General features: G+C 52.6%; 1 protein-coding gene across 3 annotated transcripts in view; it reads right to left on the bottom strand.

The window, feature by feature from the left end:
* AGAP1 (ArfGAP with GTPase domain, ankyrin repeat and PH domain 1) overlaps positions 1-25117 on the bottom strand; it is a 549941-nt gene that overhangs the window by 362770 nt on the left and 162054 nt on the right. For all 3 annotated transcript variants that reach the window (XM_065880907.1, XM_065880908.1, XM_065880909.1), the window contains exon 2: positions 3168-3226. In XM_065880907.1, the coding sequence (XP_065736979.1) occupies positions 3168-3226 (59 nt within the window). The remainder of the gene's footprint in view (positions 1-3167; positions 3227-25117) is intronic.

The raw sequence follows: 25117 nt of genomic DNA, 5'->3' as shown, positions 1-25117 counted from the left end.
CTGTGTATTCTGGTGGCGACACGTCATCACACAGGCCCGGCCTCCTCTGGGCAGGGCTGTGAACAGTCACATCACACGAGGTGTCTTTCTAAACTGAGTTCTCTACTGTCCCCACACTTCACCACGTACCAGCTTATACATGTGGCTTGCTGAAAATAAAATCGAGGCTTTTGGTAAAAATCCCAGTTGAGAATTCAATGAAAACGCGCAAATAGGATATGACGGGTTGCTGACAGACGCCCACCTCTACAGGCCAGGGATCTATGGAGTGGTTTGCTTTCCGCCCAGAGGTAAGTGGTCAGCACGTGCTACCTAGCACACGTCTGCAGGGACCCGAGTGTGGACCCAAAGCAACTGGCCCCCGTCACACAACCTCAGGAAGCATATAGCATGGCACTGCCACTCTTGAAAAGAACGCGAACATTGGGGAATTCCCTGGAGGTCCAGTGGTTAGGACTCCTTGCTTTCACTGCCGAGGGGCCGGGTTCAATCCCTGGTCAGGGAACTAAGATCCCACAAGCCATGTGGTGGGCCAAAAAAAAAAGAAAGCAAACATTGACATTTTTTCTCTGACAGATTCCAGATGGTTTATGGCCCAACATGACATAAAGAGTCCATTTGAGGCTTGCTATTATGTCACTGAATTGCTGTGTTTCTGAAAGAGTCAGGGGTTCCGAGGGTGCTGACCTAAGGGACCACCTGTCCCGGGTACTGTACCCAGGCAGGACACAATCGCAGCCCTGTGGATACACAGAGGCTGCCCCGAACAAAGGAGCATTTCTGTAGACGCTGGGAACGCCTTAGCACAGAAGGGATCTGCTGAGGAGGCCAAGCTGCCCACTGCACCCCACGGCAGGAAGATGCCCGGCCCAGAGCGGAGCTGGCCGTCCTGCTGGGGTCTGGGCCGTCCCCGCACGGGTCGGGGTCAGGGCGCCTCCCCCAGAAGAAGGGCAGAATCCTCCCCGTTTACTTCTCCGTGAGATGGAGTCCACCGCCCCTGTGAATTCCTCCCCATTTACTTCTCCGTGAGATGGAGCCCACCGCTCCTGTGAATTCAAGCCAACTTTATGAGAGTTCTGTTTTAGGATCATAAATCCGCACCACCGGTTAACACAAACTCCAAGCATTGATTCCAGAAAACTCATGCTTTTGAAATACCAGCAGAGAACAGGTTTTGGTAGGAGGCGTCCTCAGTCACGGGCTGCTATGCGGGCTCTGGTAGAACCCTCACCACCTTTAACTCCCCAAACTGGGTCTAAACCACGGGCCTTGACATCCTTCAACTTTAAACTTCAGCTCCTCCCTTGCACTGGCCACACTTCAGATGCTCTACAGCCGCACAGGGCCCATGGGTGCCACCCTGAAGACAGAACATTTCCACGTTGCAGAAAGTTCTGCTGGCAGAGCTGACGCGGAAGCACAAACTCCAGGTTCAGATACCGGCTCAGCGTCTCACTAACCAGGGCTTCCTTGGGCACACTCTTAACATGTGAGGCTCCGCCCCCGATGCCTGGGGAGTGGGGACAACAGCACCGCCGGCTCAGGACTAAAGGTGGCAGCTCCACCCAGGAGGTACCCCACGTCCCGCACAGAGTAAGTGTCGTCATCACCAGAACACTGTTCCCCTTGCTTTACTCCGACGGCAGGACCCCAACCTTTGGCTGGCTCAAGAGGCCGCCTCTGAAACTGGGAAAGCTCCCTGGAAACCTCCAAGCAGCATCCCTGGCCGCGCAGCCGCGACTGCTGATGTCGCTTCCTGACAGTGTCCTGCGGGATTCGCTCTGTTCCGGGGACAGCGTCACAGAGCACAGGGGACAGAGCGGCACTGTCCCAGGGCTGGGCTTGTGGAACCCGCGCTTCTGGAACGGCCCCGGAACCGTGGGCCCCTTTGCCTCCCCCCAAGGAAGGAGCCACCGAGAAAGGTCAGACCTGCTGGGAGGAAGGAGCGGGGACGAGAGGGGAGGGCAGGGGGCCTGGCCTGGATGCCTGGCAGTGGCAGCGGGGACACACATCGGACGCCCTCGGGCCGGGGGGATGTCAGGGGGCCTGCCCACGAGCCCTCCCTTCAGGCCTTAAGTTTCAAAACCTGTTCTTCCCGGTGACACTGGAAGTCACAGACACACTTGTCCTTGCTCCATCTCCTTGTCTCGGAGGGAGAGGCCAGAAGGGGCCTGTCCCCCGCCCCCCCGAGTTCACCCGCGAAGCACCACAGGTGGCTGGGGCCCCGGGAAGGGTATCTGAGGGCCTCTGGGGTCACCGGGCAGACAGGCTGGAACTGCTATCAAACCCTGGGGCCTCAGAGAAGGGGCACGTGGGGGGACAACATGCCGAGGCTGAGGGCCCAGGTGGGCCGAGCAGAGCAGGCCCAGGGCCTGGACAGGATGAGCTGACCTGCTGTCACCACGGTCAGAGTCTGTCACGAGAGAAGTTTAAGATACACACACACACACACACACACACACACACACACACACACACGTCCTCCAGACGCCGCGTATTTCATAATGATGTGATTATGTAACAGTTCTAGCTGTCCTTTCTTCCATCCCCAAGTGCGGGGGGCGGGTGAAGTGGGGAGAGGCTCAGAGGTGTGGCTGTTAACGGATCCAGTCATTTTTTATTTAAGTCAATTTAAATAGTGTCACTGAAAGAGTACTTAAAGTTCATAATAAAAACAAAACTTTAAATTTTATGCTACTCCTTTGTAACACAGTATACAGTCACATTTTCTCAGTGATGAATTATAATTACATCTTGATGCCTCACTAGAGACTGTCCATGACATCCTGCAAAGGACTAATGAGCTGTGTGCGTGTGTGTGCGCGCGCGTGTGTGTGTGGGACAGTCTCTCTCTCACACACTCAGATACGAGAGACAGTGGTGGGTGGACCCAGCCCCGCACACAAGGCCACCTGCCTGGCCGTCTGTCATGACCGTCACGGGCGCCCTCGGGACTCCAGCCCTAACCTCAGCCTCACCTGGGCCCTCCCCAGGACGCAGCAGAACACGGCCCACCTCTGGGCCCCAGGGAATGAGAACCCTCACGCCCACCAGGATGCGGGCTTGGGGCACTCACAGGTCACACCTCATGTCTTCCTGAGCCCCCCTCCAAGCCCCCCTCCTGCAGGTAAGGAATGACCACGCCCAAGGCCAGAGCAAACACTCACCACTTTGAGCTCCGGGACGGATCGACTTAACGTCCATTCCTGGCTGTTCACAAAGGCATCTGTAAGACAGGAGGGTAAAAGGAAGTGAGATGCTGAGACTTACCGAAGTGCAAGGTCAAGATACCCCCAAGGTGCCAGTTTTCAAACGGGAAGGACACCGAAGACGGTCCAGCCCACCCCTAGCATCACTTCCACCCAGAGAAGCTGAGATGTGCCTGGTTCACACGGCTGTTCCGATTCCAATCCGTGTCCTGCCTCCTAAAACGTAACACACGCTCCAACAACTCCGAAGTCCTGCCCCAGCCCTGTAGGGCCCACCCTGCCCAGGGGTGTTAAGACCCTTCCTATCGTGAATGTGGGCAAGTGTGAGGACAAAGGAAGCTCCTGGCTTTCCTGGAAATGACCCTGTAGCCAGTGAACTTTGGGCCTTTTGGGTTTTCACTAAAATACTCACTTGCCTGAAATCCCCCCAATAAAGTTGTGGTAGGTGATGGTTGGAAAATCCAAGTGTTTACAATACGACACTATGGTTTAGAAGAAGACTTTCAAGCTGGAGTTTTGATCCTCAGAAACATATTAGACACTGAAGGTCCAGTGAGAACACCTTGGGATGTGTCAGAAAGTCAAGGGGGAGGACTTCCCCGGTGGCGCAGTGGTTAAGAATCCACCTGCCAATGCAGGGGACACGGGTTCAACCCCTGGTCCGGGAAGATCCCACATGCTGCAGAGCAACTAAGCCTGTGCATCACAACTACCGAGCCTGCGCTCTAGAGCCTGCAAGCCACAACTACTGAGCCCGTGCGCCACAACTACTGAGCCTGTGCTCTAGAGCCTGCAAGCCACAACTACTGAGCCCGTGCGCCACAACTACTGAGCCTGTGCTCTAGAGCCGCGAGCTACAACTACTGAAGCCCATGCACCTAGAACCCGTGCTCCGCAACAAGAGAAGCCACCGCACTGCAACGAAGAGTAGCCCCCACTTGCTGCAACTAGAGAAAGCCCGCGCACAGCAACGAAGACCCAATACAGCCAATTGCTGTGCTTGTAACAACCCAAGGCTGGTTACGTACATTTGGATACATCCCTGTAATGAAGGCTAAGTCGCCAACAACATGTTTAAAACCCCAACGTACCAAAGTGCAGCCATCCCAAAGCTACAGGGTTGGGTGTGTGTGTGTGTGTAAAATACCCACACAAGCTTGTCCATGCTGAGAACACTTCTGGAAGGATAAAAAAACTTCATAGTTGCTGATCTAGGGTTAGGGAACCAGGTGGCCTGGGGACAAGGTAATGAAGAGATTTTCTTTTCATTGTCACCTTTTGGTACCTTCCACATTTTCTACCATCTGGCATGAAAAAAAAAAATTCAATAATATAGTTTTTAATAACCTTAATAGGAAAACAAAGAGAGCAAAGTGGGAATTAAAATGAGCTCCATTCACTAATGCACGGCCGATATTTAAGCACATACCACCAAAGATATTTATCACAAGTATTACATATTCATTATAAATTAAGCAGGGCTCCATTAAAGAAAGACGCGTATTATATAAACACTGCAACAATGTGTGCGGTGCCTTTTAACTTGCAAACATATCTTCCCTCGAATGGAATATATTTGTTTGTGGCAACTAGCTTAATAAAATTAATGCCTGATCTACCTGACCAGATTAAGAAAATTAATGCTTGACTTAACCAGAAAAACACACCTTCAGTTTTTAAAGATTTACTTTAAAAATGTTCACCGCCTCCATCATTGCCCGGGCAGGACTGAATGCTGCCTCCCAAGAGGCTAAATGAAACGTAACAAAGATGCAGCAGAAGACGTACACACCAGATACTCCTTCACGCTAGTCCTCTATGGATCGGGACCTTTCTGTGGGCTGGACTCCCTAAGCGGGAGTTACAGGGATGACACTGCAGCCCCTCTGGAAGAGCTCATCACGGGGTGAACAGGGTGGGGACCACGGCGACCAGACCAGCCGGCCGCTCTTTTCAAGTCCCAAGGTGCAGCGATCCTTAAAGGATAAACACACGTGCGTCAGGGGCACACACCCAGCAGCCTGTGCGTGTGTGCGTGTATGGCAACGCGTGTGCACGTGCACGTGTGTTCTCAGAGCAGCTAGAACCAAAAGTCACGCAAGATGTGTCTCATTTCACAAGAGGCCATTCTGCGCTCCACTCAATTCCCCCACTTGGGGTGGAATAATCTTAAGAAAACACATTCCCATGCGCTTTTGAAATGCTACTGGACTTGAATTTAGAATAAAACACACCCAGTAAGCGCTGACTGGCTGCTTTTAGCCTGTCGGGGACATTGAAGCCCCTTTAGCTGTCGTCACTGGGGGCCAGCATGCTGGGCGTCCTCTGTAATGACCCAATAGGGTTTAGGAAAAGAAGCTGGTTAATCATTAACATGGCTCCACTTCAGGTTACATTTTATCTTTTCAATTTAAATCATAATAGTGAAAAGAAATTCTCAAAGAACACCAAGATTAGGGAACCTGAAGTAACAGGGAACTTTTATCAGGAGTGAAGAACCCAAACTATTAGCTTCTTCAGAACAGAAATCTGAAGGCAGTTGGAGAAAGAAAGTGACTCCCCCCCAACCTCCACCCCCCCACACACACCCCACACCCCCCCACACCCCCCACACCCCACCCCCCCGCCTCCAAAGCAAACTCAGGGACAGGGCCTAAGGACACAAGGGGAAGTTATGAGGACGGAGCAGGAAACCAAAACCGCTCAGCACTCGGGGGAAACTGTTAGGAATTTTAAGCAGAAATTCTCGGCCGAGTTATTCTGAGTTGACGACCAAAACGTAAAATTAAAGGAAAAGACACCAACCCCCCGCTGTCTCACTGGTGTGCCCACAGGTCACACGCATGGCGTATTATTTTAGGGCTTAAGAAAGGGAATTCTAAGCAGTTAAATGTGGATGCCAGTAGAATTCCTTCCTGGCTTAGCCCTATATTAAGATAAAGTCCAGCGAAGCTCAGACATGAAAATGCACAGTATCCACACAACGCACACTTTTTAAAATAAATTTATTTATTTTATTTTATTTTTTTTATTTTTGGCTGCGTTGGGTCTTTGTTGCTGTGCACAGTCTTTCTCTAGTTGTGGCACGCAGGCTTCTCGCTGCGGTGGCTTCTCCTGTTGTGGAGCACAGGCTCTAGGCGCACAGGCTTCAGTAGTTGCAGCACGCGGGCTCAGTACTTGTGGCTCGCCGTCTCTAGAGCGCAGGCTCATTAATTGTGCCGCACGGGCTTAGTTGCTCCGCAGCATGTGGGATCTTCCCGGACCAGGGCGCGAACCCGTGACCCCTGCATCGGCAGGCGGACGCTCAACCACTGCGCCACCAGGGAAGCCCACAATGCACACTCAGGATGCTGAGCAAAGAGGAAGCTGCCAGACCTACACTTTCAAAGGCAAAGGTGCCTGGGGTTTGGACAATTCGTGCTGAGCCCCAAGAAAAATGAAATTCAAACCACCGGGGTCATCCATTTACGGTGTCCTCAGCAGTTTCTTTGTCTTTACGATTCTGGTGAGTGATGACGGAGCAGGCTGTGCACGTGGGGGGCGGGCATAAGGGGAATCTCTGTACCTCCCTCTCGATTTTGTTATAAACCTAAACTATTCTGAAAAAATAAGGTCTCAAAAAATGTAAACAAATATATATGCATATGTACAAATACACGCATATATATAATATACATGCACATACACACAGACACACAACGAAATAAAGTGCCGGGCCCGGACCCCACCCTGCAGTGACCAGTAAAGCGCAGGTCGCGGAAGACGGCTGAGACAGAATGTATTTACAACACCACACTGTATTTATTCCTGTCTTGGTCCTAACACTGCTGACCACGCGGGTCACTGAGTGATAAACGTGTGTACACTCACAGCGCTGCTGGAGAGCCAGCTCCTGGTGCCGCCCGGCCCGGGGGAGCCCTGAGAGCGGCGGGCAGCCTGGGCAGAGGGCCGGGCTCCTGCAGATTCCAACCAGCCTCCACCCAGAGGCCGTCTTGACAAATGGAACCACACACCGTGCACCTGGACCACCAGGGTGTGGTCAGCTCTCCTTAGCATCCCGGAGACCCCCTCTTACTCCAAGCGGAGGGTGTGACTCGGGCTTTCTTAGGAAATCTGAAAGCGTGATGCAGGAGGAAAGCAGGGATTATACAAACACCAGGAGAAACCCTTCTTTGGGCCAGTTCCGCCTCCTCCAAGTAGACCTCCTTCCTCATCCCCACTGGCTGCTGTTTGTTTCCCATGCCCACGGGCACCCCTGCACCCACATCAATCCGGTTTCGTCCTACTGAGGAGCAGGGTTGGCCCAGCTGGGCCTGCTGACCTGCAGGGTGAGGGCAAGCAGACAGCCTTCCACGGAGAGGCGCAGACAACCTGGAGCTGGAAATAAAAGCCACACGGCAGAGGAAGGAGCCTGGACCCTGCAGCGGCCCCCGATCCTGGCCGGCCTAGGGGCTCCTCACCGCACCGCATACACCCCAACACACTGGCGTGCACCATGCTGTCCCTGAAACAGCCTGAACCCTCTTCCAGAGGACACTCACAGATCAACCCTTGAGGGGGCTCAGGAAAGCATCGTAAGTGAATCCCAAAGAATCGCAAAGTCCCTTCCCAGTTCTTTTGAAGGAGACACAGTTACAAAGGACACGGGCTTATTTCAGAGAACAGCCTCTCTCCCCAGCAGCAAAGCTGCTTCTCTGAGCCACTGGAGAAAAGCAAAGATGCAGCGAGGCCTTCTTTCTGGAACCTCCCTTTCCAGGACCACCTTCAGCCCCACCCTGGCTGCTCTCGGTGACAGGAACAAGACCCCGGAACCCAAAGAATGCAAACAGCTCCTGACACCGACAGATAGGAGAACAGGCCTAAGACCATCCGGGCAGGAGCTGCAGAAACAAACAAAACACAAATCCAATGACAAAGCTACTCGGTTGTTTATTTTTATTTTCACTCCCAGGAGAACCGTCTCCTTTCCCTTGCCTGGACTTTCTCAAAATTCATCCTGACTACAAACTCCCTTCAGTCTCCGCTTGCTAAGAACACTGCGGGACTCAGCTCTGGCCTGTTTTCAAAATTATCCACATGCAGAACCGCACATTTAACCAGGAAATGCAAGGCCCTCATTTTACTACACACACAATAGGCGCTCTCACTCGAAAGCCCTAATTGCTCCCTTTTTTAACAACCCCCTCAGACCAAAGGGAGAACAAATGGGGTGGTGGGGGGAGGGCAGGGACCTGATTCCCAGCTGCTTAATTAGCAACTTGCTGCCCATGGGGGATCACAGACAAATCACCTAATTCCTAAATGCTAGGAACACAGGTGAAGAAATGGTCCAGCGAATAGACAAAATCATAGTGAATTTTACACTGCCTAGAAAGCCCCCCGTTTTCCCCTTGGTGCTACTGTATTATTTTGTATTATTACAGCACCAACTCTTCCACTCTCTTGATTTGATGTATCAAAAGCCAAAAATTCAAGTCTTAAAACGGATAGGATTTTGCAAAGTAGCCAAAAAAAAAAAAAAAAAAACGAGTACTTCTTGTCCTTCAGCATTTTCCTCCAATACCTCGGAGTTTATTTAATTGCAGGGCATGAAGATGGCTACAGACTACATTAACCTCTGGGTTCCAGCAATAACCAGGAACCCCGCGTTAAGATCTACCAGGGAGATTACCCCTTCATTACGTCCATTTCCGCTGAGCCTGGACCCAGCAGTTACACTCTGACATTCAGAAAAGCATCAAAGCTGTGGTTGGACTTCCTTCTTGTGCACTTCATGTCAAAAATGAGCAACACGGGGCTTCCCTGGTGGCGCAGTGGTTGGGAGTCCGCCTGCCGATGCAGGGGACGCGGGTTCGTGCCCCGGTCCGGGAAGATCCCACATGCCACGGAGCGGCTGGGCCCGTGAGCCATGGCCGCTGAGCCTGCGCTCCGCAACGGGAGAGGCCACAGCAGTGAGAGGCCCGCGTACCGCAAAAAAAAAAAAAAATAAGAGCAACATGTGAGAATAAACAGCAATCTACTGGCGTAAGAGTACACCTCGATGAAAATGATTGACTACAAAGGACAATCTTAGCAGCCTATCTGGTAGGGGGACTAAAATCCTAATAAAAAGGGATGTGTTTTATCTTCTCCTTGTATTCCTGCCCTGAACAAGAGAGTGAAAGACTTTTCAGGAGCATAGAAATCAGAATGAATAAAAAGCATCCGTCTCCTTTACAAAATCAAATCAAATCTCTTTTGCGATACAGGCAAAACAATGCCATTTTTCCATCACAATAAATTTGGTCTGGAGACAAATGATTTCAGGAATTACAAACAAACGAACAAACACCTCAGAAGGAAAACTGCCCTCAGTATGCATGGCTTTACCACTGTCTATGCAACGAGAATCAACCCTGCACAGGCCCCGATGAATGAAGTGCAGAGAGAAAACAGAAGAGAGAGTCTCAGCGACATTTACGACTGAGCTTGTGATACTGATGACCATCCCCTGAGCACTGCCGTGACCCAGGCTCCCTTGATGCCACAGCAGCGTGAGGACAGGCTCTCACTGCTCTGGGCTGCCCGGTGCTGCTGGAGAGGAGCGGTCCCTTGTGAACGGTCAGGCCAGCAAATCCCTCCTTCTTCACCTGCTGTGTTCCCCCCGGTACGCTCCTCACCCAATCCTGCCCCAGACTCACCAGGGACACCTGACAAATCTGGCAACAGGTGAACGTCAGCCGGGACCCATCCTATCCGAACTTCAGAGTCTGCATTGCTAACCAGCTCTCTCTGGATTTCTTTACTCCCTCTCTTTACTCCCTCCGCTTTCCAAACTTTGCTAAGCAGATGCGGCCAATGTAAAATTCCAATGTCAGGGACTCACACCGTGGACTGTGGGAGCCCTGCTTCTCCCACCTGGCCCCAGCGGTCCTAATGTCCAGGACCCCAGAGGAGCACAGGGAACTCGGCACGGGGAGCCAGAAGCCACGGGCTGACGGTGGCCTCCACCTTCTTGGGTGACTTTCCGAGTCTCTCTGACACTGCGTTTCCTCACGGGTAGAGTGGAAGTCCTTCCCCTCCACTCGAAGAGATGATGTAACCCCTCTGCTAGCAAAGGGCCCAATCCCCACAGTGGAAGCCCTCCTACGGCCTTTGGGGGTGTGATCAAGGAGCAAAGCTGCTGGTACCCCATTGCCTGGGTCCCGCAGCCTCTGGGGTGGACACAGGCCACCTGAGTGCACCGCCTGTGTTGGGACCACAGGTGAGCCTGAAATAGCACGGGGCCCGAAAAGGCCTCATCAAGCCATCGAGCCACAAGTTATGAGCTATTGGCATTCAAAGCAAGCCATTAACTCTAAAGCAGGTAAAACCCGCTAAAAGGTACTGCCGGTTAGTTTCGATCCCAGGCCAATTTATATCACACTGATCCTCCTGGAATTGTCATTTTGTCGGTCAGAAGTGGCTGAGTAGCAATTTCATCTGGTTCACGCTATAGCACGTGAGAATGCAAGAGGAAAAAAATGTATCCATGTGGCATGATGACTCATATATAGCAGAAATTCTGCAGGGCTCTAAAAGAATCCTGAATTCACTGTCTCAGCAAAAAACAAAAGAATCAAAGGAACGCAACAAGGGGGCTATGGTAAACCAAGAGATCTCTCAATGGACTTGAACTGAGACCATAAAGCCCCACGTCCTGGGCCCCCATCCTGGCAGCAGGAGAACCTGGCTAAAGACCAGGGAAGGGCCAGCGTCGCTCCTGCTGAGGTCCCCCCGTCTCCACAGCTGTGTCCTTCCTCGGGGTCTTTCGCGATCGGCTCCCAGCGCCCCTTGCTAGACAAGGGCGCTCATCTTCAAGCACACTAAGCCAGCCCCCCTCTGGCTCCTGGGCTCACTCCCCAGCAGAGCTACGGGCTCATTTCTTCCTCCAAATTCTCACGCAGAAGCACAGCACGTGGCCACGATTAGACCGTTACGGTCTCTCCTTCGGCCGCAATCCCGTTCGATCCAGTGGCCACGAATACAGGTTCCAAACAAACCTCCCGAAATTATATTTAAGGGTTAAAAAAAGGACCCTGAAATCGCAGGTGACTTTTTATAAATTACATATTATCTCCGGGATTGAGATGTTTGTTTGAAACCTTAAATTTCACAAGAAGTTTTTTTTAATATTCTTTTTAGCAACAGAAAAGTGAAATAGCATTTATTTTTAAAGCATTCAGAATCCCAAAATATAAAGGGAAACAACAATGGGGAAAAGGAAGCACAGCCCCCGAGAACAGAAGCACTGGAGGAGACCAGGGCTCCCGTTGGGCCTCGTTTCCATGCTGAGACAGGAAACGCATGTCCCTAATAAAATAAGAAATCTATTTCAATGCAGCAGGGAGGAGCCACGCTGCAAACTGGTTAATACATTAATACACTGATGACTCTCAACTGGAGGGTTTAACAGAAGCTCACTGGCACAGTTTTCCATGGGGTGATTTAATTTCTTATTTGAAAATCCCTGAGTCTCTCTAAGAAATGGAATAAACCATAAACCCTTGGGATATAAGATTCGTTCCAGGCTTCCCTGGAAGTTAAAGTTGCTTTCCAGTGACCTCAAAGACCCAGAAACCAATCTCCCACCCACATGTTCCCTGACAGCATCCAACCCCTACTCCTAACGTGCTCCCAGGGCAGGGTGACGCACGCCAGGCCACCAAGACACCCCCAACCCCACCACCGCAGACACGACCAAGGGCTTGTGATACCAAGCATCTTCCTTCTCCTGAGCCCTGATGTGACTCAGAATCCTTCTCCACGAGACCAGCCTCTAAGGGGATCCTTTCTCTTCTGCCTAAGGAGCGCCCAAGGCAAACGATGCCTGCCCAGATGAGGTCCAGGGGACGTGCGAGCTTCTAACTTCTCAGAGGATGGCTGATTCCCTTCCCTGCGTTTCCCCCGATGGCGTTCCTACATGCTGCATAAAGCACCTTGCTCCAGAGCTCTCTGAGAACACCACTGCTGTGTGTGGAAAGTGGCTTGAAAGACTTGTATCTGAGGATAAGGAGAGTAGAGGGTGTGAGGATTTGAGAATGGAGAGGAAGAAAACGTTCCTTTCCTCCTTCAAGTATGAAAACTGAGGCCTCTCTGCAGAGGGGGAGCAGGGCCACCTCTAAAGGACCCTTCTGTGCAGCCCCGACAGCTCTATGTTTCGTATTTCCTTCAGAAGGACAAGCATTTCATTAGCTGACGCCGCTCCAGAGTGTTTTATTCATAAACAACACAGCAGTCCAAAAATCTGCACAACCTGATTCCATCTGATTTCTGTTCCAGTGTCATAAACCCAGGGCGACGGTGGGTTTTGCTGCAGATGTCTTTCTAGAGCAGGCTATGGATCCCCAAACGGGATAATCCTACGGTCCTCGCTCTAGTGAACCCAACAGACAACATGTAAGCATTTCCACGCACACAGACAACAGGCCGGTCTCCAAGCTGAAGTTAGGGGCCTTCTATCAACACCAAAGTCCCTAAAAGAACCACTCTCGGGGGAATGTGAATTGGTGCAGCCACTGTAGAGAACAGTACGGAGGTTCCGCAGAAAACTAAAAACAGCATTACCATATGACCCAGCAGTCCCATTCCTGGGCATATACCCAGACAAAACTATAATTCAAAAAGATACACGCACCCCTATGATCATAGCAGCACTAATATTTACAATAGCCAAGACAGGAAAACAATCTAAATGTCCATCAACAGATGAATGGATAAAGAAGATGTGGTGTGTATATATGTGTCTGTATACACACACACACACACACACACACACACACACACACACACACACACACAAATGGAATATTACTCAGCCATCAAAAAGAATGAAACAATGCCATTTGTAGCAATGTGGATGGGCCTAGAGATTATCATACTAAGCGAAGTACCAGTAAGTCAGAAAGAGAAAGACAAATACCATATGATATCATTTATAAGTGGAATCTAAAATATGACACAAATGAACATATCTATGAAACAGAAACAGACTCACAGACATAGAGAACAGACTGTGGTTGATGGACAGGGGGATGGTTGCAGGCGGAAGGAATGGGAGTTTGGGATTAGCAGACACAAACTATTATACATATGTGTAGGATGGGTAAACAACAAGGTCCTACTGTAGAGCACAGGAAACTCTATTCAATATTCTGTGACAGACCGTATGGAAAAGAATATGAAAAAGAATATATATACCACATAGGAAATGTTCAACCTGGACTTTATGAGGACTTACAGCTGAGCCCTGGGTAAGAGCTTCTGTAAGTGGGAAGATTAACAAGAAGTTCTAAGTGATGGCTGGTGTGATTAATAATTGTGAGACAATAACACTGGCTGCCACACTAAGGTCCTGAGACAAGGACCCTCAGAACATACAGAGCCCCACCACTAAAATGCCACCTCATGGTCAAGGACACGCAGCCTCCTGGCACATCTAAGCAGCGGCAAAATGTCATCTCAGACCAAAGTCAGAATCCTACATTTTTATTTATTTATTTTTATTATTATTATTTTTTTTTTCTTTTTGCGGTACGCGGGCCTCTCACCGTTGTGGCCTCTCCCGTTGCGGAGCACAGGCTCTGGACGCGCAGGCTCAGCGGCCAGGGCTCACGGGCCCAGCCGCTCCGCGGCATGTGGGATCTTCCCGGACCGGGGCACGAACCCGCGTCCCCTGCATCGGCAGGCGGATTCTAAACCACTGCACCACTAGGGAAGCCCCTTGAATCCTACATTTTGAAAAGATTTTAAATTGTAAACAGACTTTAAGGAGTCTTTAAAACATTTCCACACCTACAAGGAAACTGCCCAGTCTTCAAAAATGAAAATGTTTAAATAAGGACGTTTTATGAAAAGGTGTGAGCCAGAAATTGCCAGACAAAATAAAATCAGCAGGTTAAATTCAGTCATCTTTCTGAGATAGGTTACAGCTGGTTTTCTTATTGAAGTTTGAGTCAACACATGAATTAAAAGGTAATTAAAAAAAAAATATTTAATATTTATGTTGGCCGCACTGCGTCTTAGTTGCGGCACGCGGCATCTAGCTCCCCGGCCAGGGATCGAACCCGGGGCCCCTGCATTGGGAGCGCGCAGTCTTACCCACCAGGCTGCCAGGGACGCCCCAAAAGGTAATCATTACTTTGCAGCTTAGATGTTGCTGGTGGGCAACAACCACTTTATTTGTGAAAGTTAAGACAAAGCTGAAAGAAGAAAATTTTCCTGGTTAAAATAAATCCTGGAAAAAAATAGAGATGGCTTAGATATTTACAATTCATAGGCTGCACTTCGGTCAGTCCTGTGCTGGATATAACTGAGCCCGACAGTTTTAATTTCATAAAGAATTGCAAACAGTCAGTGATATTTTTTACTTCTTGGTGCGATCAATGTTTATAATAAGGGATGGCTTGGTAACAGATAGCAGTGAATCCGGAAGACGACTACAGAATGAGCAGGCAGAATTATCTCTTTCCCTACTGCCCCTGAATTTTGTCTAAAAAACCTGTAAGGTTGGTGGACGAGCGGCGGCCACGTGGCCAGCGGGGCCCAGGACCACACAAGCCCCGCAGCAGGGGCAAAAGGCACAGAGCCCGCTCTGCGTCGGTTACCACGGCCTGCCCATCGCCGTCGGAGGATCAGCATTCCATGCGGGGCGGCAGGCGTCACAGGGGTGTGCGGCGTGGATGTGCTCGGCCACTTCTGAGCTGCTTCATGAGGACTAACCGCGTGAGACGGGAGACAGTAACCAGCACTTCTCCAGCTGGAGGTGGGAACTGCTTCCAGGAAGCAAGTCAGTTAGCCTCTTCGGGCCCCCATCCCTTCCCCTGTAAGACACGAGGGCTGCATCTGGTCCCTTTGGCCCTCACGGCCTAGAATCTTCTCTTCCAGGACCTCCTTCCACGCGGACCCACGGCGGGCTGGTGCTTAGGGCAGGCCCAGCCTCTCTCCATTTAATGGGCCTGCGCTGACCAAAAGGGAGGTTTCAGAGACCCTGGTTTCTCGACACAGGCTCATAATGGCCTTTGGCTAATATAACCCTTGACTTAACGTCAATAAAAGCAAAACAAAACAAAAAGAGCTGGGCTATTTCTCTTTATAAGGTGGAAACAGGGCTCATCTTGAGTTAGCATGAATGACTTTTCCCACAAATAGGTCTGCAGCCCTTGCACAGGAAATGGGTGGTGATTTCACGGTGCCACTACCAATTCTGTGGCTGCATTACAAGATTAAAGTAAATACTGCCCATTAGGTTGTAATGTCCAGCAAATCTAATCACGATCTTGGTAGAATGTCCGTTGAGTCAGCTGAAAAACACGGATCGATGTCTCCTCCCTGTGGGCCCGGTCCAGGGCCTCCTGTCTGAGAGACAAGGATGCAGACTGCCGAGAGCAGAGATGAAGGCCCACCTCCATCGTCACACCTGTGTGTCCACCGTGCACTTCAGGAGCTGCACGGCTTCTGGGCCCCTCTGTCACTGACATTCAGGGTCAGTACTGGTCACGAGCAGTGGATGAAAAATTGGAAAACAGAGCAACTGTGCCAACTCTCTCTGCACCGGTCAGGGCAGTGCCCGTCGCTGTACTGCTGATCCTGGCAACCCTGCCCCGCACGCACGCACCATCTCGGCCCTCCCCTGTTCTCAGCACAGAAGAATTTCCAGTGGTTATACACAGAAAGGGATCAAAACCTGAAGTCCACAACAGAGGGGCTGGCGACGGTCACACCCGTCATCTGCATCCGGCCTGACGATGCTGACCGGCATCTGTGCAAGACCTACCTCGGTCCCCTGCTTGAGAAGCTCCTGGGGAAGACAGCCACCACCCTGCTCTTCTCCTCTGCTCCCCGGGCTGGGTGCCCAGCGGTCCCGTCACACACATGCACCCGCGGGACTCGCCACCCACTCTTATCTCTCTCCCCAGCAAGGCGCCCCGCTGCACCTCACCCTGTGCCCTGATCAGCTCCAATTCACACGGAACAGGCGCGGCTGTAACGGTATGTAGGCTCGGGTGCAGAATGCACAAAATACAAAATCTGCCTTTGCGTGGAAGAGCCCCAGGGCAGATGACGTGCGATATGCTGGGCACAGAGACGGGGTCACAGGACGTGTCACCTCAGCCCACAGCTGGGCACCAGGTGATTAATGAGTGAGTTCGACAGCACATAAACAACCGCAAGGAAGGCCGTCTGGAATGACAGCCGCCGCTGTGAGGTTAGCTGGGTTATTATCTCTAGGAGGAAGAGGCAGGGGGATCTTTTCGCTTTTACTGATTTTGGTCCTGTTTTAATTCTTTACCATGGGCAGGTATTATCTTTGTAATGAGAAGAGGTAGTAGAGATACTTTCTTCATAAAGGACTGGTTCCTCTTTACGCTTCTAACAACCAGAGGAGCACGAGGTGAGTCACCCACGTGGTCATCAAGGTAGCACAGGAGGAAGGCTTTAAATGTCAGCCTCACTATCTAAGCATTGAACTAGGGAGAAACACAAGGAGACGGTCCCCCTTATTTCCAGACTTCTCAGTCCTCAGACTGTGACTGTCAGAGATCCTCAGGTGGTTCTGAAGTTACGAGGTCCATTCAGTACTAAAAGAATGGACATGGGCTTCCCTGGTGGCGCAGTGGTTGGGAGTCCGCCTGCCGATGCAGGGGACACGGGTTCGGGACACGGGTTCGTGCCCCGGTCCGGGAAGATCCCACATGCCGCGGAGCGGCTGGGCCCGTGGGCCATGGCCACTGAGCCTGCGCGTCTGGAGCCTGTGCTCTGCAACGGGAGAGGCCACAGCAGTGAGAGGCCCGCGTACCGCCAAAAAACGAACAAACAAACAAAAAAAAGAATGGACATGAAATTCTACGTGTATGTATGTATATTCATTCCCCAACTCTGGAGGGGGCTGCCCCATCACACTGTGCAAAGCCACGGCGGAAACTCATCCTGCACAGGGAGGCCTGTGTCAACGCCACACAGGTTAAACAGGGAGGAAGGAATCTGAGTCCCCACGCATCCTGGCCGTTCATCCTCTACATCTGAGCTGTGTCTGCTTTCTAATTACACACAGCCTCTCGGGAGGGAAGGAGTCCCATGTGGACACAAACAAGGCAGGTGTGCAGTGACAGCAGGACACCTCGCCAGAGGGCTGGAGAAGATGCTGAGCAAGGTGAAAGGAACAAATGCCCCTGTGAAGCCAGAAGATGCACAGAAAGGAGCTTCCAGATACCTTTATTCCTTATTCTTTACGTCACTACACTTAAAGCTAAGCAGATGGTCGCCTTCTAGAATCAGACATGATTTCCTGTTACTTTCTACGAAACATTCATGATACGTTCTGCAAAATTAGTAGGCATCCAAACTGTCTTGTTTCCCAAATAGAAAAGCCATTACTTCCCAACTGCTGGGGAGCAACTCACAGGATCTACTACTACTTCATAGGAACCTAGATCATTTCTGGCAGAGACAGAATTTTCTGCGTGTGAAGAAAAGCTAAGTAAGATCAGTTCTCAGTTAACTCTTCTATTTAATCTCTACATCCTCCTATAAGAAGCAAGTACAACTGCTTCTGATGTCTTTTTTTTTTTTTAATTTTTGGCCACGTTGGGTCTTTGTTGCTGCACGCGGGCTTTCTCTAGTTGCGGCGGGCGGGGGCTGCTCTTCGTTGCGGTGCGCGGGCTTCTCATTGCGGTGGCTTCTCTTGCGGAGCACAGGCTCTAGGCGCGCGGGCTTCAGTAGTTGTGGCACGCGGGCTCAGTAGTTGTGGCTCGAGGGCTCTAGAGCACAGCCTCACTAGTTGTGGCTCACGGACTCTAGACCACAGGCTCACTAGCTGTGGCGCACGGGCTTAGCTGCTCCACGGCATGTGGGATCTTCCCGGACCAGGGCTCGAACCCGTTTCCCCTGCATTGGCAGGAGGATTCTTAACCACTGCACCACCAGGGAAGTCCTCTGATGCCCTTTTAACAAGCGTTTCTGACAAAACCTTCACGGGACCGTGGAGGGCGGCAGCCCCGGGGTCTGGTCGTGGGGACTGTTGGTGGCTGACTGCCTCCTGATCCTGATACAGTGGCCAAAGAGAGCATCGTAACCCCAGCACCCAGCCCCTGGACGGCTGACCACGGACAGGTACCAGGCGTAAAGGCCTGGCCCGCTTACCTGACCTGGACAACTCTGGGAAGTGTCCCAGCTCCAAAGTCCCTGCCCTGCCCACCTCCTCAGGATGCCCGAACCCCATGGGGGGACTGCTCTGCAGCCGGGCAGGTGACCTCCCCCACGGTGGGCGCCAAGAGCACGCAGGCCTCAGGGGATACTGACGCTGCCCGCCTCCTGGAGGCTGCTTCCCTGAGGAGCTGGCCTCCAGCAAGGGCCTTATGCAACAGCAACGGCCGCAGACCGTGACGGAGTGCCCACCAGGAAGGCCCCCGGATCCCGGAGCCAGACCTGGGGAGCATTTTATGACCCTCCGCCGACCGTGCTGGGTCACAGGTGCCTCTCTGCTTGTGGTACCCCGCCAGTCCCGACCCAGCCACCCACTCCGAGGCATACCATGCACTCATCGGGGGAGCCGGGCAGCACCAAGGACCAGGGCGCGCCCTCGACCAACTCCAACCTGACCCCGCCCTCAGAAAGCCTCTGTCTAGGGCAGAAGACCAATGAGCCCACAGACAGGTCTGGAAGGCCAGCCCGTGATGCCAGCAGGATGTACAGGGACCCAGGAAAGGGACAGGGGGAGGAGGTCCGGGCAGGCAGTCAGGAAGGGGGCTCGGAGGCGCTGGCATTTAAGCCTGGGGCCTGGAGGACGGGGTACAGCCAGGGGAAGAGCAGGCGGCCGGGGGGGCAACTGAGGAAAGGGCGGGGGCGGGAGCAGGACGGAGTGCGGCTCGATCTTGGGGTGGAGGACAGAGTGCGGGTCTTCTCCTCATGGGAGTGAAGTCGCCTGGCCTCTAAGGGTGAGAAGATGATGCAGGAGTCATACTTTCTGGCTGGTGAGAGACCCGCTGGGAAGGGCTGGCGGCGAGGCCCCTCCCTCCTGCTCTCTGCGGGGCCCAGGCGGTGGAGGTCTGGGAGGTCCCGGAGAGGAGCGGGGGAAGGGGAGGGAGAGGTAGCGCTCCCAGGACCGCTGAGGGACCAGATGCAGGAGGCGAAGGCCAGGTGCCCGGCTGGAGGGGCAGAGGGAAGGTGAGTGCCACGTGCTGATATGGGAGAGGCGCCAGAGGCCCAGGTGGGTGCCTGCTGGGAAGCCCCCTCCGTGTGTGGCTCTGGCTACGTAAAACATCCTCTACAGATATTCAAGATCCACTCACTGTGCGTGCTTGGGGTCTGAACTTACTCTGTTTGAGTTACATCGTCTCAAGACAGCTGTATAATTTTTGCAAAGTGATCTATCTTGCAACTAGCTAACCAACTAGCTATCGTGATGGTACTCATTTCTTTGAAAGGCTTCACGATGCACCACGTAGCTTGCTCCTAGGAAATTTACTTTTGCATCCCTGCCTTGCCTTCCAGCTCCTTGGACGTCATCAGCCGCTATTCCCAAGCTTGGCCAGCATTGCATCCCAGTGGTGGAGGGGCCCGCATGATGGAGGCCACACTGAAGGCGGAGGCAGGTCCCCAGAGCATGAAGCCCCCCCAGGCTCTCTGCCCCTGGGGCCCCTGCAGATGTGAACCCACAGCAAGAGGTACATTTCACCGAGGGCTCTCCTGGCATCCGCTGGGCAGTACTCGCCAACACGAGACCTTACCGTGGTCACATGCACTGTAACAGTGGGTATCTGATCATCTTCGACCCAGAGTTGCTCTGTGGTGAGGGAAGGCGCGGAAGGAGGTGAATCAAAGCCAGTCGCAGACTCGCTGGAGCCCCACCTGGATGCTGGCACGTCTCAAATCACTAACCTCGAGGCCGTAAGCAGACTCTGAAGATGTGTCAAGTTTACTTTTGTTTATTGCAGTGGAAACGTGTACAGTTTCCCACCTCTGGGAGTACGTCACTGGCAAGCACAGGCTTTCAAAAGGGCCAACCTCTCCCCTCCCTTGATGAGCAGTGGCCACCCGCAGAGACACTGGCCTTGCCCACAAAAAAGAAGACACCCAGCACCTAGCACCCAGAGCCCCGGTCCCTCAGAAGGGGGCAGACTTCCCTGGGTCCTGCCTGACCTAGGGAACAGAATCTGGAGGGAGGGGTAGAAACTTCCAGTAAACAGCTCCCAGTGCTCTGGCACTCTCACCGGACAGCTCTGAGATCCCCAGCTCACCGCTTAATCAGAGAAAACCCAGCAGTGGGTGGCTTCCAAGAAGGCTCCTGGCATTTTTGAAATAGCCACAAATCCACGCTAAACCCTAGGCCCAGACTCCAAGTGTTTACACGGCTGGATTTAGAACTCTGAAAATAAAACCATTGATTTGGACTTCTCAAAACCAATCCTCAAACTGGACTGGAGGGGGGAAAAAATCACGAGCAAAGAAAAAACACAATGACTTCATCCAAAGATACACCAAGAGCAAGCAAAATCCAAGACCAACGCACCCACCCAAGCTGACCTGGGTCCACCTCATGGGGAGGTCATGTCTCTGCCAGAGGAGCCCCAGCATCTGGTTGCCACCAAGCACGGCCCCTGGGGCAGCAGGGCCGTGTCAGTCTCAGAATCTGCCTGCAAAGGCTGAGGTGTTCACCCTGCCCGTCCTTCTAGTCAAGGGACTAAGAATAAACTGTGCCTGGGGACTCACCTCCCTGGCGGCCCAGTGGTTAGGGCTCCACGCATCCACTGCGGGGGCATGGGTTCAATCCCTGGTCAGGGAGCTAAGATCCCACAAGCTGCGTGGCGCGGCCAACAGAATAAAAAATACGAAAGTAAGGGCTTCCCTGGTGGCGCAGTGGTTGAGAGTCCGCCTGCCGATGCAGGGGACGCGGGTTCGTGTCCCCGGTCCGGGAGGATCTCACATGCCACGGAGCGGCTGGGCCCGTGAGCCATGGCCGCTGAGCCTGCGCATCCGGAGCCTGTGCTCCGCAATGGGAGAGGCCACAGCAGTGAGGGGCCCGCGTACCGCAAAAAAAAAAAAAAGGAAGTAAGAACAAACCGCGTCCCTTCCTGGTTATTACTTTCCTTCTAAACTGAAACCTGTGCCGAAAAGTTTCAAATGCAAACATCAGATGCTCCAGTTGGAGCTCTGCCTCTCTGCAGCTAGATGTCACCTAGAGCGCCAGGCCTCGGGGCAGAGGGGGAGGGAGGCTGGGGTGTCTGAAGCCTCAGGAGCCCACCTGGGCCTGTCCTTTGGACAGCCAGGGCTTTCACCTTTAGAAGGGTGGGGTGGAGCCGGGGTCAGAGTCCCTCAGCTCTAACTTTCCAGGGTCCTTTGTTTCAGAAATGCGTACTGAAGTCCTCGGAGCAGTAAACGGGAAGCCACTGCACTGGCCCCAAGCAAGGGGCAGGAAGTAGGTCCCCCTCCTTGTCCAAGGAAGAGATAAGAGGCGCACCTTTGGACCCATCGGTGACTGGAAAAAAGGGACACTACTGCGTGAAAACCAGCGAGGAGTGAGACTCGGGGCTCGCAGTCACCTGTGCGTTAACTACAGTCTCACTTCATCAGACATATGTATGCAGCTGTTAGATACCTCTACCATCAGATACAATCGGTCCAAGGAAAACAGTAAACAGAGGAAATATTGTTTAAAACACTGTCAGGTGCTTCCCTGGTGGTTGAGAGTCCGCCTGCCGATGCAGGGGACACGGGTTCGTGCCCCGGTCCGGGAAGATCCCACATGCCGCGGAGCGGCTGGGCCCGTGAGCCATGGCCGCTGAGCCTGCGCGTCCGGAGTGCTCCGCAACGGGAGAGGCCACAACAGTGAGAGGCCCGTGTACCGCAAAAATACAAAAAAAACACAAAAAACACACTGTCAGCACCACTAAACATCCTCAAGGGCTTAACACAGCCTGGAAAGCAAACTCTCCAGCCTGAGTGCACTCCCAGCCTGGGGTGCAAGCCACGAGCTCACTGCCCACCTGCTTGGACACAGCCTCAGCCCGGCCAGCCAAGACTTCACAGGTGTGTGAACACACACGTACACACACACACACACTTGCACACGAATCTACCACCATCCCAGCTCTGAAAGGCAGAAACCGCAGGGGAATCCAGGGAAACGTTCCCGACCTTTCATGACTTGGGTTGAGACGCAGGAGGCAAGGTAGGGAAGATCCCCGTTCCAGGCCTGCCAGATGGAGGCCCGTCAGGAATCACACCTTGGAAATAAATGACAATGAAAGCGGAGAGGCCAGGAGAACAACAGCCCTGAGACCATGGGAACCTGCAGAGGCCAAGACCGCAGCCCCACACCATCCCTGCCCCATGGCTGACAGACCTGCACACGTGCTCTGCCTGCCCCTCTCTGCGCGGTCCCCAAACATAAGCTCTGGGGCTGCACGGAGACCCACTGCAGTCGCTGAACCCCGCCCGTTAACGAAGTCGCCCGGTACTGTGTCAGCGTCTCTAAGAGCCTACGAATGCGACAAGCTCCGGCCCTGCCACCCACGGGGCGCACAGTGACAGCGAGGACAGGCAGCCTCACTTCTCCCACCACTCCCATTCCAGCTCCCACAGCCCCCGGGCCATCTCCGGGCAGCAGGGATGTTAGAGGTGAGCGCAGGTCGTAAGTGGACCACCTAACAGCTGGAGCCTGGGAGCCCCCGACTGACGGGTGGTACGGGCTCCTTCCTCCTCAACCTCCCCGTCCATCTCCGCAGGCAGCTCCACAGAGGTCTCTCCACAGATAATCCATCAGCCCTACTGATGTGCGGTTTCTGGAACAAGCCGAGCGCTCCCAACAGGGCCCAGCCTGGAAAACATTACGTAGGTGTGGCTGTCACTCTCAACTGCCTTATTGTGACACGACAACAAAACAGTCTAAAAATAAGCATAATTGGCCTGTTCCTCAAAGAGCACAGTCGGGTGGCAGGAGCTCCAGACTGCGGGGCAGGGAGGGGACCTAGGATGGACCCGCTGTCCCCCTGGCTGCTCCCGAGACCCCAAAGCTCGGTCCCTCCACTGCCAGAGGCCAGGAACCACTGGACGGCCCCGTCCCTTGAAATAAATCACGGTTTCTATTTCAGCCGCAGCGACCCCTGTCCTGGCCATAAAACGGGCACGGGCCGTCACACACAGGCAGGACAGAAACCTCAACGTAAGGAGAAATTCCAATTCACCCGAAACCAGAAACGACACAACAGACCCTCGCAGGGCCCGGGGTGTGAGGTGCTGCGAGCCGATCCTCCTGAGAGCAGCCTGCATCTGCAGGGCACGCCGAGGGCCCAGGGAGCGCAGCGGCAGAAAAGTCCAGACGTGTGTTTGAAGCAGAGGGGCCGGCGATGCGAACGGCAACTGAGCTGCTGGGGCCTCGCTGACCCCTAGAGCTGGAGAATGAAGGGACACCTCTGGGACGGGCAAAGCGCTCCCCCCGCCCCGCCCCGCCCCGCCCGCCGCACACCCAGGACCTCACACAGCAACGGGCACCCTGCGACCCGACACCTGAAACCTCCTACAGACACCGCGACCGGCCACAGACCCGGAGGACGGGACACAGCCCACACCTGACTGTCCCAGGACAGAGGTCAGAGGAGAGATCCAGGGGACAACCTTCTACCACAGAGAGCCTAAACTCCTGGGCACGTGAGCTTCCCCTCAAGAGATGCTGAATGCTGAACTCCTGCCCTCCCTCAAATCTGTTAATATCCCAGATGAATCTCTGGCCATGCCCTGTGAAGGAAGGGAACATTCCTGTTTATTCTGGAAACAGAAGAACTGAAGAGCTGACAGGTCATCTAAACAAACAATTTGAGTTTCAAAGGCTGGTTGCCACGTATAAAGGGATTTTACCTGCAAGTTTTATCAAATTGTAACTGACATGCACCAAGTACATCTAACTTTGGAAACTCACCTGAAATGGAGTGTCAGCTGGTATCTAAGGTGAAGGACCTTTCTAGGATTTGCTTGGCGTTAGACGCACAAATCATATTATCACCCCAAAGGCACGCCTGCTACAAATAAAAGTCAGGCTTCAGAGGCCACGGGGACGAAATTCCTGGGCATAAAAGGTGCTGGTTAACACCTGCCACCCAGGAAGCCCAGACTGAAAGGGTGACCTGTCCTGATGGAACCTGAGGCCTTAATCTCCTTCCCAGGGATGGACCTCTCTCTAAAGACTTTAAAGAAAAGGAAAAATGCCACGAAAATCTCCTGCCGTGTGGAAAACTAACTGCCTCCGAAATGCACACTTGTTTGATAGCAAATACCTGGATTCTTCTGCTGAGAACAGGGCGCACTTTCAGAGCTGGGGTTCATCCCTTCCCTGCTTCCCTGGACAGAGGCTGTTACAGCCCCCATCTACCTGACCTTTAACCCGCAGGTCTCAGGGACAGCCCCATAAATAATAATGTCGTGGGATTCATCAGGACGGACGGGACGGGGAACTGGGGAAGGAGGTCATTTGGAAAGCTTTCCTCAGAGTCGGAATTTAGAAGTGGCATTTGAATCTGTCGGTCAGGGACTGCGTCCAAACCTCCTGTAGGTGTTGTACGTATGCAGGCATCCTCTGCAAAGGGGTATAAGTGGAGTGCAGGCCTCAGCACGGGCATCTCTCAATCCCAGCTTCTTGTCCTACCTAATAAATTACTTGTTAATTTCAAAAAAAAAAAAAATTTTTTTTAACTAATTTAAATGTTAAATACTAAATTTATTATTCTGTAATTTATAAAACGTATATTTGTATAATGTATGAATATTAAACAAAGTAAATATGAAATTTTAAGCAACATTCTAAAAATATGTATTTCGGAGAGATGAAAGAGGCAAGTACCTTTCAAACAAAACAAAACGAAACAAACAAAAAAAAAATCAATGGAACCCCAAATCGT

This window comes from Phocoena phocoena, chromosome 7 (assembly GCF_963924675.1).
Source record: "Phocoena phocoena chromosome 7, mPhoPho1.1, whole genome shotgun sequence".
Classification (NCBI taxonomy): domain Eukaryota; kingdom Metazoa; phylum Chordata; class Mammalia; order Artiodactyla; family Phocoenidae; genus Phocoena; species Phocoena phocoena.
The sequence above is the reverse complement of the archived record's forward strand: the minus strand, read 5'-3'. Positions and strand labels throughout refer to the sequence as shown.